The sequence below is a fragment of the Puma concolor genome, chromosome A2 (assembly GCF_028749965.1).
Source record: "Puma concolor isolate L17-30 chromosome A2, mPumCon1.1.hap2, whole genome shotgun sequence".
NCBI classification, from domain to species: Eukaryota; Metazoa; Chordata; class Mammalia; order Carnivora; family Felidae; genus Puma; species Puma concolor.
The window spans coordinates 76,381,518-76,397,061 of record NC_141668.1 but is presented as its reverse complement, the minus strand read 5'-3'; the positions used below and the strand labels follow the sequence as shown (position 1 = coordinate 76,397,061).

At 38.1% G+C, this 15,544-nt stretch overlaps 1 protein-coding gene and 1 long non-coding RNA gene across 5 annotated transcripts in view; one reads left to right on the top strand and one right to left on the bottom strand.

Moving 5' to 3' along the window:
- Positions 1–705: 705 nt before the first annotated feature.
- STEAP1 (STEAP family member 1) lies at positions 706–10,791 on the top strand. 3 transcript variants are annotated; one of them, XM_086696633.1, is made up of 5 exons: positions 706–838; positions 4,623–4,708; positions 6,957–7,469; positions 8,060–8,224; positions 10,343–10,791. In XM_086696633.1, the coding sequence occupies exons 2-5, from the start codon at positions 4,628–4,630 to the stop codon at positions 10,598–10,600; spliced, it is 1,017 nt and encodes a 338-aa protein (XP_086552759.1). In that variant the 5' UTR covers positions 706–838; positions 4,623–4,627; the 3' UTR covers positions 10,601–10,791. The 3 variants fall into 3 exon arrangements, with proteins under 3 accessions (XP_086552759.1, XP_086552766.1, XP_025785662.1); XM_025929877.2 differs by having other exon boundaries at positions 714–838; positions 4,597–4,708; XM_086696640.1 differs by lacking the exon at positions 4,623–4,708 and having other exon boundaries at positions 713–838.
- LOC147583275 (uncharacterized) overlaps positions 1,564–15,544 on the bottom strand; it is an 83,843-nt gene continuing 69,862 nt past the window's right edge. For both annotated transcript variants that reach the window (XR_015247743.1, XR_015247741.1), the window contains 3 exons: positions 5,477–5,600; positions 4,274–4,324; positions 1,564–2,945 (listed from right to left, as the gene is read on the bottom strand). This is a non-coding gene — a long non-coding RNA (uncharacterized LOC147583275). The remainder of the gene's footprint in view (positions 2,946–4,273; positions 4,325–5,476; positions 5,601–15,544) is intronic.

Genomic DNA, 15,544 nt, shown 5'->3' with positions numbered 1-15,544 from the left:
TCTTTCTCCATAACCCTCATTTTTTAAAAACACCCCAACACTTTTAAATAGTGACAGTAGCTTTAATTTCAGTTTGGGGTACCTGATTGGGTTAGGTATGGGAAGTTGGCTTTAATATATCAGAGGCGAGGAAGAGGAAATAGCATGGAGTTGAAGGGTTTATGATAGAGTTTGTGCAGTTTAGCGTGCAAGATTTGCACAATTTAGGGGGCAAGTCACTCTCAGAGATTCAGATTCGGATTCCTCAACTGTAAATAGCAGTCACTTCATTGAGTTGCTGCGAAGTTTTAAATGGACTAGCTAAGCTCTAAAGCAGTCCATGTCATAGTGTGATCTGAGAGTGCTCCAGCATCACCTGGGAACTTGTTAGAAATGCGGAAACTCGGGTCCCATCCCAGACTTGCGGATCAGGAAACCCTGAGGGAGGCCCCAATCAGTGTGTTAGCAAGGCCTGCAGGTGATACGCATTAAAGTTTGAGCACCACTGCTCCAAAGAATTACACCAGTGTTCGTTACATAGATTAACCAAAGTGGGAGGCCGAGGAGCAGACCTGAGGCAGGAGACAGGGCCATTTGAAAGAAAATTGGGAGCAGCCAGGTTGCAATGTGGGGATACCCTTGATTGGGTCTCTGGGACCTCCGAGGAATGCCACTCCAAGGAGCCGCGCGGACTCCAGGCACCTGCAGGTGGCGCTGGACGGGCCACTGACACGGAGGCGGGGTCTGCAGCCAGAGTGCAGGCTTTGGACTCCCAGGGCTTGGACGCCGCGTGGGGCTGGCACTTCCCCGCAGCAGTTGCGCCGCAACTTACCGTCCGGACGGTTGCGCCTAGAAGCGGGTGAGTCCCTAGAATCGTCCCAGCTCGCCGCTTGCTCCCGGTCTCCGGGTGCCCCTGGGAGGGCGGGCGCGGGCTCCCAGTCTCGGGAAGGGTGTAGCGGGTTGCAAGCCTCCCAGCCCTGGGGCGGAGGCGCTCCGGGGCGAGTGTAGCTCAATTCTCCCCTTATGCGCGGCTCCAGGACGCGCTGCCCTCCTGCCTAGCTCTCCCCGAAGCACACTGCTCCGTTGTGGCCGGTCCAGGGGCTGGGAGCCAGGGACTCACAAGGAAGTCTTTTCGCTAGGGGCTTGGGGAGTATGATGGGTTATTAAGTTTGTCCTTCGGTTGGGTTCTGATGGCAAGTTTTCCAGCTTGGCAAAATCGCGGCGGGTTTGCATAGCATTGATGAATGGTACATAGTGCTTAAAATCGTGTGACTTGACTTCAGGTTTCCTAGTAACAGGAAGTTTTCATTTTAAGTTCTGGGAACATTAGTCCTACTCTTTCAGGATCTGGTTTGAGATTCAAGTTCTCTCCAAATAGTGGATCAAGGCTTCATATATGTCATGGGTCAAACCCACCAGAAGGGGTTTATAGACATAAACATTTACAAACACTTCTAAATTTCTTACCCTGTATTAAAAAAAAAAAAAAAATCCCACAATATCCTGACATTGACTAAGATTTATTTAACACAGATATTAAGCAATGCTTAAAAAAAAGAAGAAAAAGAAAAAAAACCAGCCCAGTGAAAAAAACATCTTCTCTTTACATAGTTAAATGTGGTGAAACAAGTATATGCTTGAAAGTTTAGAAGGTTTGGAAATGCAAAGCAATTCATATTGTATTCTAGTCATCCAGTTTCTTCATATTCTAAACTCTTTGACAAAAACATGAGTCAGTTGGGCTGTGTCAATATTTAGCAGGAACATCAGGTCAGCAGCCATCCTGGTACAGCAAAACAGAACAGTCGCATCAAAAATATGTTTTGCTTTTTAAGTGGGATGAAAGTTAGAGAACTTTGGGTCAAATCTGGAGTTCCAAACATCTGAACACTATGTAGTTTCCTGGTTTTTTTTTTTTTTCTTTCATGAAAAGATTTTACTGTAGAATTTAAATTATACATTTGGTTAATGTCGGATGGAAACCAACATATTTGATTTGACTGGTATTTTATTTTCTTGGTTTCTGGCACAAATCTAACTGTGGACCACAGAGCCAACAGGCTCCCTCACTGCCCTGGACTTTTCCTTGGCCTTGCTCTTCTGTATGGTCTTCCTACAGTGCAGATGAATGGGTGGATACTTCTCCAAGGCCACTTTGCCTTTTCACCCAGATTCTGTATGAAGTGGCCCTCACTCAGCAAATGCTGCCAACTTGCTTGACGCCCCAGGACCAGGTCTGCAAGAGAGCCCTCACCCTTTCCGTGCCACAATCTGTCTATAAAACTGCCTTCCTTTAGAATTCATTGCATTACCATGCGGTTAGTTGTTGAAATTTCTGCCCTCTCCCCTAGACTTTGAGGTTTTGAGAGCAGAGGCTCCATCTCATTTAACTTCACATTCCCACTGCCTAATATTGTTCACAATAGAATTAATGAGTTTATATTGAATAAGTGTAGATTTGTGTGTTAACATCTTTGCCATCCTACAACTCAGAGTTAAAACATCTAAACGTAGTGCATTATATTTTGTTCGATTACAGTAGATAAAACTTCTATTCTTATTCGTAGACACACACCCACCTCCCAGAGTACTCTATAATGTTGGTTAAATCACTAAATGATTTGGAATAATATTTATTAAGGAAATAAACTGTGAGCTCCTCCAGAACAGACATAACGTCTCATTTCTTTTTCCTCAGTGTCTATTATAAAGTTGAGTTCCATAAATATCTGATGATTGGCATATGCTTTACTCAGGAGTCTTTAAAATGCCAGCGATAGATACCCTATTGAAACTAAAGCAAAAAAGGAAATGTATTGGCTTGTGTGACTGAAAAATTCATTATCTGGTCTCCGGAACTCTAAATACTTAAAATATATCACCAGGACTCTTCTGTGTCTTTCCCCATTTCTTGCTTGTACTTTCGTGTGTTGGCTTTCTCCTGTTCTGTTGAAGATATCTTCCTCCTTATGGCATGTAGAAGAAAGCATAGAAGGCTTCAATCATCCCAACTTAAAAACATGTTAAAGACATCTCTTTATCTTCCACTTCCATATATAAATATCAGAGAGGGACTCTAATAATTCAACTACGGTTGTATGCCATCTGTAAGCCAATCAGTGCCATCAAGGAAACAGAGAACTGTGATTAGCCAAGACTGAGTCATATGCCAAAGGAGGGCCATTTCTCCAAATGGAGAAAATGTGGGTAGAACAAAACAAATATCCTCAGCATGAACACTGCAAATTTTCAAGATAGATAATATATGGAAAATGTTCTCAGAGCACTTCAACAAAGGCAAATGGTTGGCATTATATAAAGATGGCTCCTCTTTATTTTTTGAGAAAAGCAAACCTTTAAAAGTTGGAGAATGCGGGCGCCTGGGTGGCTCAGTCGGTTAAGCATCTGACTTCGGCTCAGGTCATGATCTCACAGTTCGTGAGTTTGAGCCCCACATCAGGTTCTGTGCTGACAGCTTAGAGCCTGGAGCCTGCTTCAAATTCTGTCTCCCTCTCTTCCTGCTCCTCCCCCACTCATGCTCTGTCTCTCTCTCCTTCAAAAATAAATAAAAACATTAAAAGAAATTTTTTTTAATAAATAAAAGTTGGAGAATGTTTAAAGTATTTTAAGCTACTCCTGGAAACAACTTTGCACTTAATAAAGTATTATAGGTGGTCTAAAATTCAGGAACACTTGGAATGTTTCTGTCAGCCAAGTTGTTGTATATCTAATCTGTTTTTCTCATTGAAGTGCAAATTGGTGAGGTAGTCCTCAGAAATAAATTTAGAACTAATAAAAAACAGTGAATAATATTGTAATGTTTCTCTTCCTTAAAAAAAAAAAAAATAATGTCACCCCAAGCCTGAGGAGGACCTGTGAAGGGTGTTAAGAAAGAGATTCTTTTGTCAGGCAGGAAGTTTGGAGAATTAGCATGTCAGTGATTGAACACGATTCAACAACCCCTTTGGAAATATACTAACAGTTCATGTCTTACCTACAAAAACCAACCTGTTACTCCAATGAGAAAATGACACTCTGAACATACAGCTTTTGGTCCTTTATGCCACTATCAGGGTCCACCTTTCCAAAAGCGTCTGTTCTGCTTACTGTCTGAACCTCAGAATACATTGTCCCCATAAAGTCATTTAATTATTTCAGATTCCAGTATCAACCCCAAAAGTCTATTCAACCCAACTTCCTAAAGAATAATCTTACATCAGCCAATTCCAACCTCTACTGATAGCATTGTGCCTCAAAGAAAAAAAAAAAAAAAAGCATTCCTAATTCTATTTACCTTTGAGCAGAGTTGGCTTTCCTCTAAATGAGCACCAGGAGTCAACTTCTCCTAAAATAAAAGGTGACATCTGACTCTTTGAATTCCCTATAGACATGTTTGTCACACATTGCACCAATAGTCAACAAAGAAAAGCAGTTACTGTTGACACAAGGGCACTAGTTTGAGATTCTTACAGATTATGTGAGGTTAAATAGTAAATCAGTCACTATCTGTATTTTAATTATACTTTCTAGGCCACTCTCGTCCTAATGTGAGTAAATTTTTCATATTGCCCTATCTATCCAACATTAGACTCAAAGAAGATAATTGTGTTTTCATAGGTGGCTGAAGCAATTCTATTTTACAGAATTAATGGAGAACAGACAAGACATTACAAACCAAGAACCTTGGACAATGAAACCTAGGAGAAATCTAGAAGAAGATGATTATTTGGTAATATAATAATAATAATTAATTAAAATCTAGAAACATGATTTTAATGCTGTCCTCCATCTCCTAGGATTGTAAAAGTGATTTTCACCCTAGCTGCCTGATATCTTGACTCTGATTCCTGTCACTGATACTGTGATGGGTGAAGGTATAGCGTGGTATGTAAGAGAAAGTCTACCTTGATTGACTTGTCATGGACTTAGTTGAATAACCTCAAATAAGTCACTGAAAATCCTGGGTCTTGGTTTTTCAATAAAATGAGAGAGTTGGACTAGTTCATCTCCAAGGCCCTTCCCATTCCTTCTAACATACTGTGGGTCTAAATTTGTAGAAAGAGTCACCAGTGCCCATATAACAGTAATTTTGTGAGCATGCATTTTTTTTTCCATAGGTATTATGGCAGCTTACCAAGAGATCATCAAGTTAATTGATGTCACCATTTAAACAAATAAATTCCATTTTGGAATAAGAATCATTTGTCCCACTTTTGTGCCACCTTACATTACTCGACTGAAAAAGTGTTGGAAATTTTTTGTTCCAAACCCTTTTCACCTTTCTAAATGGTATTGCCTGCAGTTGTTACAGAAATTATTTTACCTTAATTATTTTAATAGGAAAAATAGTATATATAATAATTATATTAGTGTTACTTATTTATATTATTTTTGTTAATTATTTTAATGGGAATAATAAGATAGTACTACCACACATTCTATAAAATAAGTGTGCATAAAATAAAATCATCTTCATTTTTCAAGTTAACCATCTTACCTGCTGTTCTATAAATCTTCATCATTAACCAGAAAATTGATCTCAGTCGACTGTACTTAGATTGTTTTAACATGCAGAGATGACAGAAGCTGTATCATGCTCAACTCCCTTCTAAATGGAGCACCTGGAAAAAGCATTGGATGTAACAGTGATTTATCACTGAAAGTAAAAGTCAAATGGCAAGAGGCTACTTTTAAACACTAAAAATGATAGAGAACTATGTGAATTAAGGTTATTCTGCATAAAATGAGGAAATGAACAAGATCATGACTAATATTTTGAGCACTAAAATTTTATGGTTCTACATATAGAGCTCTAAGAAATGAGAAATAACATACTGGGTGAAAAAGTAAATTTATTAATTAAAGCAATACAATATGAAACATTCTAAGTTCTTATTTAGAAGTGTTGTGTTGTTTTGTTTTGGTTTGGTTTGGTTTGGTTTGTTTTACCTTGCTGGTGTATCAGTCAGTTGGGGAAATGACCAAATATTCAAAGCATTCTTCTTTTGAGTTGTTGACTGCTTAGAAATGCAACTGGGTAAAGAAGTATAACTTTCTTAGGAAATAGATCATCCCTATGGGATTTAACTACTTATATAAACTTTGCACCTTCTGATAGAGTAGTTGACAATCATTAATTACACAAATGAGATATTTTAGAAATATAAAATCAAAGTATATCATGATGGAAATTAGATATTTTCATAATTGTAATGACTATATTCTTCTTGATCCTTTGTACTTGACTTAATGAAGAATTCACTCTTTAATTCTTTGTGGAGAGTTGCCCAGTAACCAATAAAAATATTATAAAACAAATACAACTATCTATGTAACCTACAAGTATTATTTTTACCAAGGATTCCTGAATTTTTTTTTAAGTTTTTCAATTTTAGTTTCCCACTTACATTATTCTATTCTTTAGTGCCTTCAACATAGAAACACAATGGTGTGAGCTTTAATGGAGATATCTTCGGTCTTAAAGCATGTATCCTTCTGTCTTACAGAAAAATGAGTAACAGAAACTAATGGAGAATCCTAGAGGCATGTGGGTGGCTTAGTAGGTTAAGAATCCAACTCTTGGTTTCGGCTTGGGTCATGACCTCACAGTTCGTGAGATCGAGCCCCGTGTTGGGTTCTATGCTGGCAGTGCAGAGCCTCCTTGGGATTCTCTCTCCCCCTCTCTGCCCTTCCCCACTTATGCTTGCTCGCTCTCTCTCTCTCTCTCTCTCTCTCTTTCAAAAAATAAATAAATAAACATTTTTTAAAAATTTATAATGGAGAATCCTAACATAGCTAAGTCTACCTTTGATCAGTGCTACATAGGACTATGACATCTTCAGCTAACCAGTATCCAAAAGCAAGGTTCTGAATGTCCTTTTTTACTAATAAGCACAATGAGCAAAATAAGTAATTAGTTGAAGAGAAATCCCATTATTTTGTTTAATTTTTAAATGTTTATTTTCTTTCCATTGTAGAATAAGGACTCAGGCGAGACCAGCATGCTAAAAAGACCTGTGCCTTTGCACACGCACCAAACAACCCATTTTGATGAATTTGATTGCCCTGCGGAGCTTCAACACAAACAGGATCTCTTTCCAAAGTGGCGCTTGCCAATTAAAATTGCTGCTATCGTATCATCTCTGACTTTTCTTTACACTCTTCTGAGGGAAATAATTCACCCTTTTGTAACTTCCCATCAACATTATTTTTATAAAATTCCAATCCTGGTCATCAACAAAGTCTTGCCAATGGTTTCCATCACCCTCTTGGCACTGGTTTATTTGCCAGGTGTGATAGCAGCAGTTGTACAGCTTCATAATGGAACCAAATATAAGAAATTTCCACATTGGTTGGATAGATGGATGTTAACAAGAAAACAATTTGGGCTTCTCAGTTTCTTTTTTGCTGTACTGCATGCGATCTATAGTTTATCCTATCCAATGAGGCGATCCTACAGATACAAGTTGCTAAACTGGGCATATCAACAGGTAGGTGACAATATTGATAATATCACTAAACTAAAAAGTCTAAGTCATCTACAGATTAACTCTATCTTATTTTAATATCAATACCCCAAACCTGTCTTGAAATGCTGTGCTGGGAATGTAATCTGCATTTTTAAATGTTTTAGTGTAACTCTTCATTGGGGCTTATTATAAATAGTTTTACGCTGAGGATTTTTTTTTTTTTTCAGTTGAAAATAGTAAACTACAATTTGAACAACATAAATACGTGTTTTGTTCATGGACAGGGCCACACAGCAACCTTCTGCCACCCTCATGAGATTACTTTGTAACTCTAACTGTTCTTCACCACACAAGCATGCACATTACAATTCTAAGCATCAAATAACTATTACATAAATTAATAAAACAGATTATGTAACTGTTGCATTCAAGGAAAGAGACTGATGTCTCCTATGTCACTTCGCTTAGAGGAATGCAAAAAAAAGTCACAGATTTGTGGAGGCTCCAAGTTAGTAGGCCCTCCCGTCATAGACGGAATGTAGAAAGAAGGAGGCTCATCTGCCAGAAACCAATGTTGTTTGCATGCCTTTCCTCTTTTCACCCTCTGGTAGGTCCAACAAAATAAAGAAGATGCCTGGATTGAGCATGATGTTTGGAGAATGGAAATTTATGTGTCTCTGGGAATTGTGGCACTCGCAATACTGGCTCTGTTAGCTGTGACATCTATTCCATCTGTGAGCGACTCTCTGACATGGAGAGAATTTCACTATATCCAGGTAAATTATATATAGAACTCTGGCCCCTCAGAGAGGCAAATCTTTTTGTGCTTATATATCATCAAGTATATTGACTTTACACCATAAAAAAGTAACAGATGGTTTTCCAACAGCAAAAATCCCACACTTATTCCAATCAATAACGTGCTCTCCAATCATTTTTCCCTGTTGCTTCTAAATAGAAGTGTTTTCTAGACATAAATAAAAAGGCATTACTCGAAGAAAAATATTCTAACATTTGAAACTTGTTAGACAATTTTCTATTCACCTACTAACTACAAAGGTGATATTTTAGGAATTTAATATCCACAGTTTTTAAGCTCCCCCAAAATGAAAATATTCTTTTGCCCGTCCCCTGATTTTATTTATGCCTTTTAAGTTACACAGCTTGGTACTATCCATAAAAAAGCATCTCTCCTTGAAATACGGAGTTTTATCTACCGAAGATATTCTAATATCTAATTTTAAAGGCTGCTTTTTCCAACTTCCATTTCATGTAGCTCTCTCACTGGAAGTTGCTGTATTCTTGGAATTCAAAACTGTCTCAGATTTACTGAGGTTCATCTGCTAGTGGTAGATTACACCCTAAGAAGAGCAATGTGCCAGAATTCACAGGGGGGATTCATGTCTGACCAGAGTCAAAGGACTACATTTAATTTAGTCACAGGCATTGCCAAGATTTTTTAAAAGTATATTGCTTTAGCTTTTATGGGTGGGCATTTTTGGAAATTCCCACAAAGTCAGACATTCCCCACTATCTCTTCTACAGGTCTATACATATACTTCTACAGACACTTTATCAGGACATCTGATGAGGTTGGAAAATATGTCTCCATCTGAATTTTTCCAGTGGAGCTTAGAAATGGCACCACATTTTCCAAGCACAGTATTTGCTGATTTTGTAGGCTCAGCATGGTAGGCATTAGAGTTCTCCATTCCTCATTAAATAACTTTCTTCTTACATTTGCTCTGCCTGTCACACATATGCTGAGCATCGCTTCTCAGATTTAATTAGGAATTCACACACTGCATCTTGACATTCCAGCCCATTCCCACTATGTACACAATACCTAACCCATAATAAGAATACAGTACATACTTGGTTAACTTGATCTTCAACCAATCACATGTATTTTTCAACTAATAACCTAGAAACTTTTCATTTACAATTCAAGAACTAGTTACTGCATGATTTACCTTGGAGATTTATATTTGAAAATATAAACTTAGCTATTTGATTGTATTCATTGGGGCTTAAGAGTGCTTACTGCTGAATAATTGTGAGTTGGATTCATTCTGGCAGGCTAATGACCATTTCCAGTAAAATGAATCGAAGTCAAAACTTATCTGGAAAAGCTATTGTCAGAATTCCATAAAATTACGTAGGTGAACAACTGTTTTTAAGCAACTTTTTCTGGATAGTGCCGGGTATCCCAGTGCAAGTTGAAAATTTTCTTCACATCTTCATGTCTCTATGTGTTGTTCAAACAGTGGAAATAATTGTTGGTGTTTTTCTACTTTATCAGGATGTTTGATTTTTAACATGGGCCAAGTTTATTCACTTTCGTATCCATGTACCAAAATCAGAGTCACTTACTTTAGTTGCTTTCATAATTGGTAAAGATCACTAATACCAAATTGATTTTTGCACTAATCTTCAGTCAACCCATTAATATTTACCGAGCACCCAAAATGCACAAATCATTGTGTTGATTCTGCAGGGACCCTGTGATGAGTAAGAGTCCCTGATCGTAGATGTCTCTTGATAGAATGAAGGCAAATGCTCAAGAGACAAAGCGCCATCAAATAAATGTCATAAGACAAATGAAAAAAATGTGGAGAAAAGGAAGACAGTGTTATTGATTGGCTGAGACTGAGAGGAGATTGATTGTGGATTGTCTTAAATAACCTGGGGACAAAGACATTACCCAAAGTAAGGCGGGGATATGTGAAAAGAATGGAAAGATGTGAGTGGACATTATTGACAAATATGATAGGGAAATAAACACAGGTGAATGAAAGAATTGCCAAGCAGCAGAATATATCCAGAAAAGGTCAGAAAAAATAAACTCTTACTGAATCAATCCCACCAACATAATCTTTTTTTTTCTTTTGCAGAGCAAGCTAGGAATTGTTTGCCTTCTGCTGGGCACTATACATGCATTGATTTTCGCCTGGAATAAATGGGTAGATATAAAACAATTTATATGGTATACACCTCCAACTTTTATGATCGCTGTTTTCCTTCCAATTGTTGTCCTGATTTGTAAAGCCATACTATTCCTGCCATGCTTGAGGAAGAAGATACTAAAGATTAGACATGGTTGGGAAGATGTCACCAAAATTAATAAAACCAAGATGTCTTCCCAGTTGTAGAACTACTGTTTACAAACATTTTTGTTCGATACTGATGTATTTTACCATAAACATTTCAAATTTGTATTTGTTTAATAAAATGACCACTTGAGGGTCTTCATGTATCTCTTTGGTTATGAGTCATGAGTTTGAAATATGTGTAGTTCTTTGTAGTTTGATTCAAAGCAATAAATAAAATAATCTTCAGCACATTCTCTATGTTCAGTAGAACTAACCATAATAAAACAATCGCATCTGATTTGTCAGAATGTATAGCATATTTATAAATAACAAAAGGCCATGAAGTACAAGTCCTTACTACTCACTAAAAGATATCATGAGCCATTAAAAAATGTATTATCTGAATCTACCATGCAAGTATATCTCGTATTTATGATTGTTGTTAAAGAAGTTTCATTTTCCTGTAGTGCCTGGGTGGCTCATCAGTTAAGTATGTGACTCTTGAATGCAGCTCAGGTCATGATCCCAGGGTCATGGAATCAAGTCCCATGTGGGGCTCCGCACTGAACATGGAACCTGCTTGAGATTCTCTCTCTCTCTTCTCTCTCTCTCTCTCTCTCTCTCTCTCTGCCCTTTCCCACCCCACTAATGTGCATGCTTTCTCTCTCCTCTTTCTCTCAAAAGTAAAAAAAAAATTCAAAAAGAAGTTTCTTTTCCTGTAACTGGGTGTTATTCATGAAACAACAAACACAAAAAAACACAGATTCTGTCTATACAAGTAAAGAAACAGAATAATATCAGATATATGTCCAGGCAAAATAAAGCTCAGGCTCTCCAGGAGAAAAAGTAAATTCACTCTTCTCTATATGAGTTATGTAGAACTCAGTTGAACATAATACACTGGTAAAACCTTGAACCTGTTCCTCAGAGAGCAACGTAGACATCTGCTGTCAGGACTCTGCAACCCAATTGACTGTACTTCACAGGTTTTTTATAATTAGCAAAACTAACCACCAACCATATCTTTTATGTAGATAAATGATTTGTTATGATTAAAAACAACAGAACTAATGCTAAAGATACAAATTAGGAAAAATAGTACATTCACTGAGTGTTCATTAAAAAAAAAAATTTATTCTGTTACAAAGGACTATTCTGTATTATTACATGGGGACCAAGAAGGCTTCTGGAATATAAATTTGAGTTCTATGCACTATTGAGATTCAGACTTACAGAAACAGATCTATGTCTGCAGATAGTGAAGAAGAGTTCAGAGTGGCACAATTGGAAACAGCAGAAAGTAGTGCCCTTGAGAAATAATTCACCATTAGAGAAGAAGGAATTTAGGGCTCTAGAATTGCAAAGCAGATCCTTCAGGGGGATATAACAATGGTTCACTTAACTAAGCATGTGATACATGTCATACCCTTACCAAGCAGCCCTGGGATGCAGCAATCAAGTGCTTGCCCTCTCAACTGCATTTCCTGATGGCATAGTGGCAGCATCTCCAGGACTGAGAGGAAGAACTTGAGCTCCAGCCTTCTGGCAACAAGACATCATGGCGGCTGCAGCTTAGGAAACAATCCACAATATTACAAAGATAGTAATTTTTTTAAATGAAGATTGTTACTGAGAGGATAGATAGGAGAGTTAATGACATATGATAGGAAGACAGAATTTGCAGGAATTCATTACCAATAGAATATGAGGAGTGAGGGAGGAGAAGGTATTTAGAATGGGAATTCTAGGATTTGGTTAGCAGGGATGACTTAAAGAATGATGCCATGGTATTATTTACAATAGCCAAGGTGTAGAAGCAACCCAAGTGTCCATCCACAGATGATAAATAAAGATGTGGCATACATATATACAAGGACATATTACTCAGCCATAAAAAAGAATGAAATCTTGCCACTTAAAACAATTTGCAGTGGATGCAATCTGGAGGGTATACTGCTAAGTGAAATAAGTCAAAGGGAAATACCATATAATTTCACTTACATGTGGAAATTAAGAAAGCAAACAAAGAAAAAGTCAGATATAAAAATAGACTCTTAAATATGGAGAACAAATGTGGTTGCCAAAGGGGAGTTGGGTGGAGGGTTGGGTGAAATAGGTGAAGGGAATTAAGTGTACACTTAGTGTGATGAGCCCTGAGTAATGTATAGAATTGTTGAATCACTATATTGTACACCTGAAACTAACATAACACTGTATGTTATACTAGAATTTTAAAAATAAATATAAATGAATGAATGGATGGATGGATGATGACATGAAACAGAACAGGGAATTCTACAAGAGAAGATTTTTAAAACAAAACAAAAACTGTGAGTGTGTTCCGTATGTTGTATGCTGTTTACAATCATCTCAGTTGCCAAGGCATGCGGTGTGGTGTTTTAGTTTCAGCATATACACACGTAACTATGAAAGGCATACCGTTTTGGACAATGGGGGAGGGAGGAAATGAAGGTATTTCCCTGTTCCTTTGATAAGCTGATTTTCTTTTTTGAAACTTCTGATACAATTAATATGGTTGTGGAGCATAGTCATACAGGGTCTCGCCAAAGCACAAAGAACAGTACCTAGAAAAGCTGCAGGCCAGGAGCCCAAAGTCTTTCTCCTCACAGCTCTCCTTTCTACTTAAAATGAAGTCTACCTAGGGTTTATTTTCTGTAAGCACTTGTTCTTTAGGAATTTTACAGTCTTTCATTTAAAAAAAAAACTGTCAAAATGATGCCTTTTTATTATTTTAATAATAAATTCATTTAATGCTGTTTTAAGACAATACAAAAGAAATTTATGATTCTGATCTGATTTTCAGACCATAGACCACATGTCTGAGGAAGCCTGTAAAGAATTATGGCCTATTAAGCACAGGATCTGTAAAATTAAACATATAAATTAATAACAAAAATATGTGATTTTCATTGGTAACATTAACTCTGGAATTGTCTTCCAAGAAAATGAACACGTTTTAGTAGCTCCTTTTTCTAAAACTGGTCTTCAAAGCACAAGTGTTAGAAATTTTCCAGTTTGGACTTAATGTTAAATTTTACTCGGTTAATTAGAAGTCCTCTTTCTTCATGCCAATTTTTCCAGGTGTTTTCAAGATGCCCTTTGAAGAGGTAATAAATTATTTGATCCATTTGTGGAAAATAATCCTGTGCTTGAGTAAATTAATGAATCACTGATTTGTGACCATTACACATGACCTGAGGCTAAAGTTCAGTCCCTTCTCAGCTAATTCTACTTCTTCAGCTGGTCAGGGGGTCCTCACGTTTATTGTTAGTGAGTATGTGACATTCCCAGAACTATTAATGGATGCCCACTTTAACTGTGCCAAGAACAAGTTGCCAGTTCATGCAGCTGTAAAGTTATTGACCTGGAAGAGACCAATGAGATCACCTGAGCTGCTAATCCCTTGCCCGGAGGCATGACCTCACTGAAATGAGGCTCCCTCAGCAAAATGTTTGTATTTCTGGACAATACTAAAGAGAGAGAAAAAGGAAAAGAAAACACAAGTGCCGGTATTGTAATGTGAGGAAGCTGCTGATCTTCCAGAACCCATACTCCCCTGCACATCAGCCAGATCAGGGAGTGGCTGGTTGGACAAGATCTGAGAGAGAAACAGGAAGCTAAGCTCAGGGATTACTGATGCCTTGGCCCATGACCTGGGAAATGATTTCAGACCTCCCCTGTCTTGTAACTTGAAGCTATTACCACAAAAGATAAATGTAAATGGACTTACACCGTGGAATTATACAGTGTAAGAGTTGGAAGAGTAGGTTCTATTTTCATTTTGTTAATACAACCTTTTTAAGCAAAATCCCTAACAAAAGCCCATCGTGTAACAGAGGTCAGTGTTGGAGTAGGCTTGTAGAACCAGAAGCCGTGCCTTGTTACTTCTTCCATCCTGTTCCCAAGCCCCTGTGACAACTCAGGCTGCAGGCACACAGTTTGAAAACCACTTCTTTTTACACAGAAGAGGAAACTAATCTTTTTGTCAAAGATGACTTATTCGCAAACACAGAAACCTACTCAAAGTCTCTCAGGTAACGGAGGGAAATCTTGATAACATAAAGGGGGCACTGAGGGGCACCTGGGTGGCTCAGTCAGTGAAGCCTCTGACTTCAGCTCAAGTCATGATCTTGAGGTTCATGAGTTTGAGCCCTGCATCGGGCTCTGCACTGACAATGCAGAGCCTGCTTGGGATTCTCTCTCTCTCTCTCTCTGCCCTATCTCCTCTCTCTCTCTCTCTCTGCCCTATCTCCCCCACAAAAAATAAACTTAAAAAAATAAATAAAAGGGAAACGCTGATGGAACCCACAGGTAAAGGGAATGATTTATCCTTCCAGGCCCTAGGGCTGGATCCCACAAGACAGGATCTAAGTGCATCTGCTTGTTCTATCTCTGCAGACAGATGTAACCATGATGTGAAGTTCAAAATGGGTTCTTCCCCTTTTCTCAAGTTTGGCAACTAGGCCCACAGCTGAGAACCAAAAGCGCTAAGTAGTCCTCCTTCTAATTTCAGAGAACAAGCAGCTGTGGATCAGATTGGGTTTGCCGAGAGGTGCTTTTCAGCAGAACCAACACTAAAACTTCTCAACACTTCACTGCCAATACCTGTAAGAGGACAGAGGGAGGGGCGAAGGCCTCCTTTGGTCTGGAAGGTGTAGGTTTATAAAAAGAAACTATGCAGACGTCTTACCTCACTTTACCTGAGCACAGATTAAACTCTTCACCTACTCTTCATCCTCACTCCAGACGGGCTTGTCTGGAAAACACATACAACTACCACACTGACAAGCTTTGCTTTAAATTGATGATAACAAATGATACATGAACTCTCAACCCTCAGCCTACAGCCTTTGTGTATTTCCATAGTCAGTTTGTTTTTCCTCTTGTTAAAACTGTATCATGCTGTCTCTCTGCTCCGACAATAATAACCTAATAACCTCTCCTCCTACACTCAACTGGTACTTTTGTTTGTTTGTTTGTTTG

Excerpts from the sequence above, each read along its gene's own strand:
- STEAP1 (XM_086696633.1), top strand. The coding sequence starts at position 4,628 with ATGGAGAACAGACAAGACATTACAAACCAAGAACCTTGGACAATGAAA. Across the intron at positions 4,709-6,956 it reads TAGAAGAAGATGATTATTTG|AATAAGGACTCAGGCGAGAC; the intron begins GTAATATAATAA and ends TTTCCATTGTAG. Across the intron at positions 8,225-10,342 it reads GAGAATTTCACTATATCCAG|AGCAAGCTAGGAATTGTTTG; the intron begins GTAAATTATATA and ends TTTCTTTTGCAG.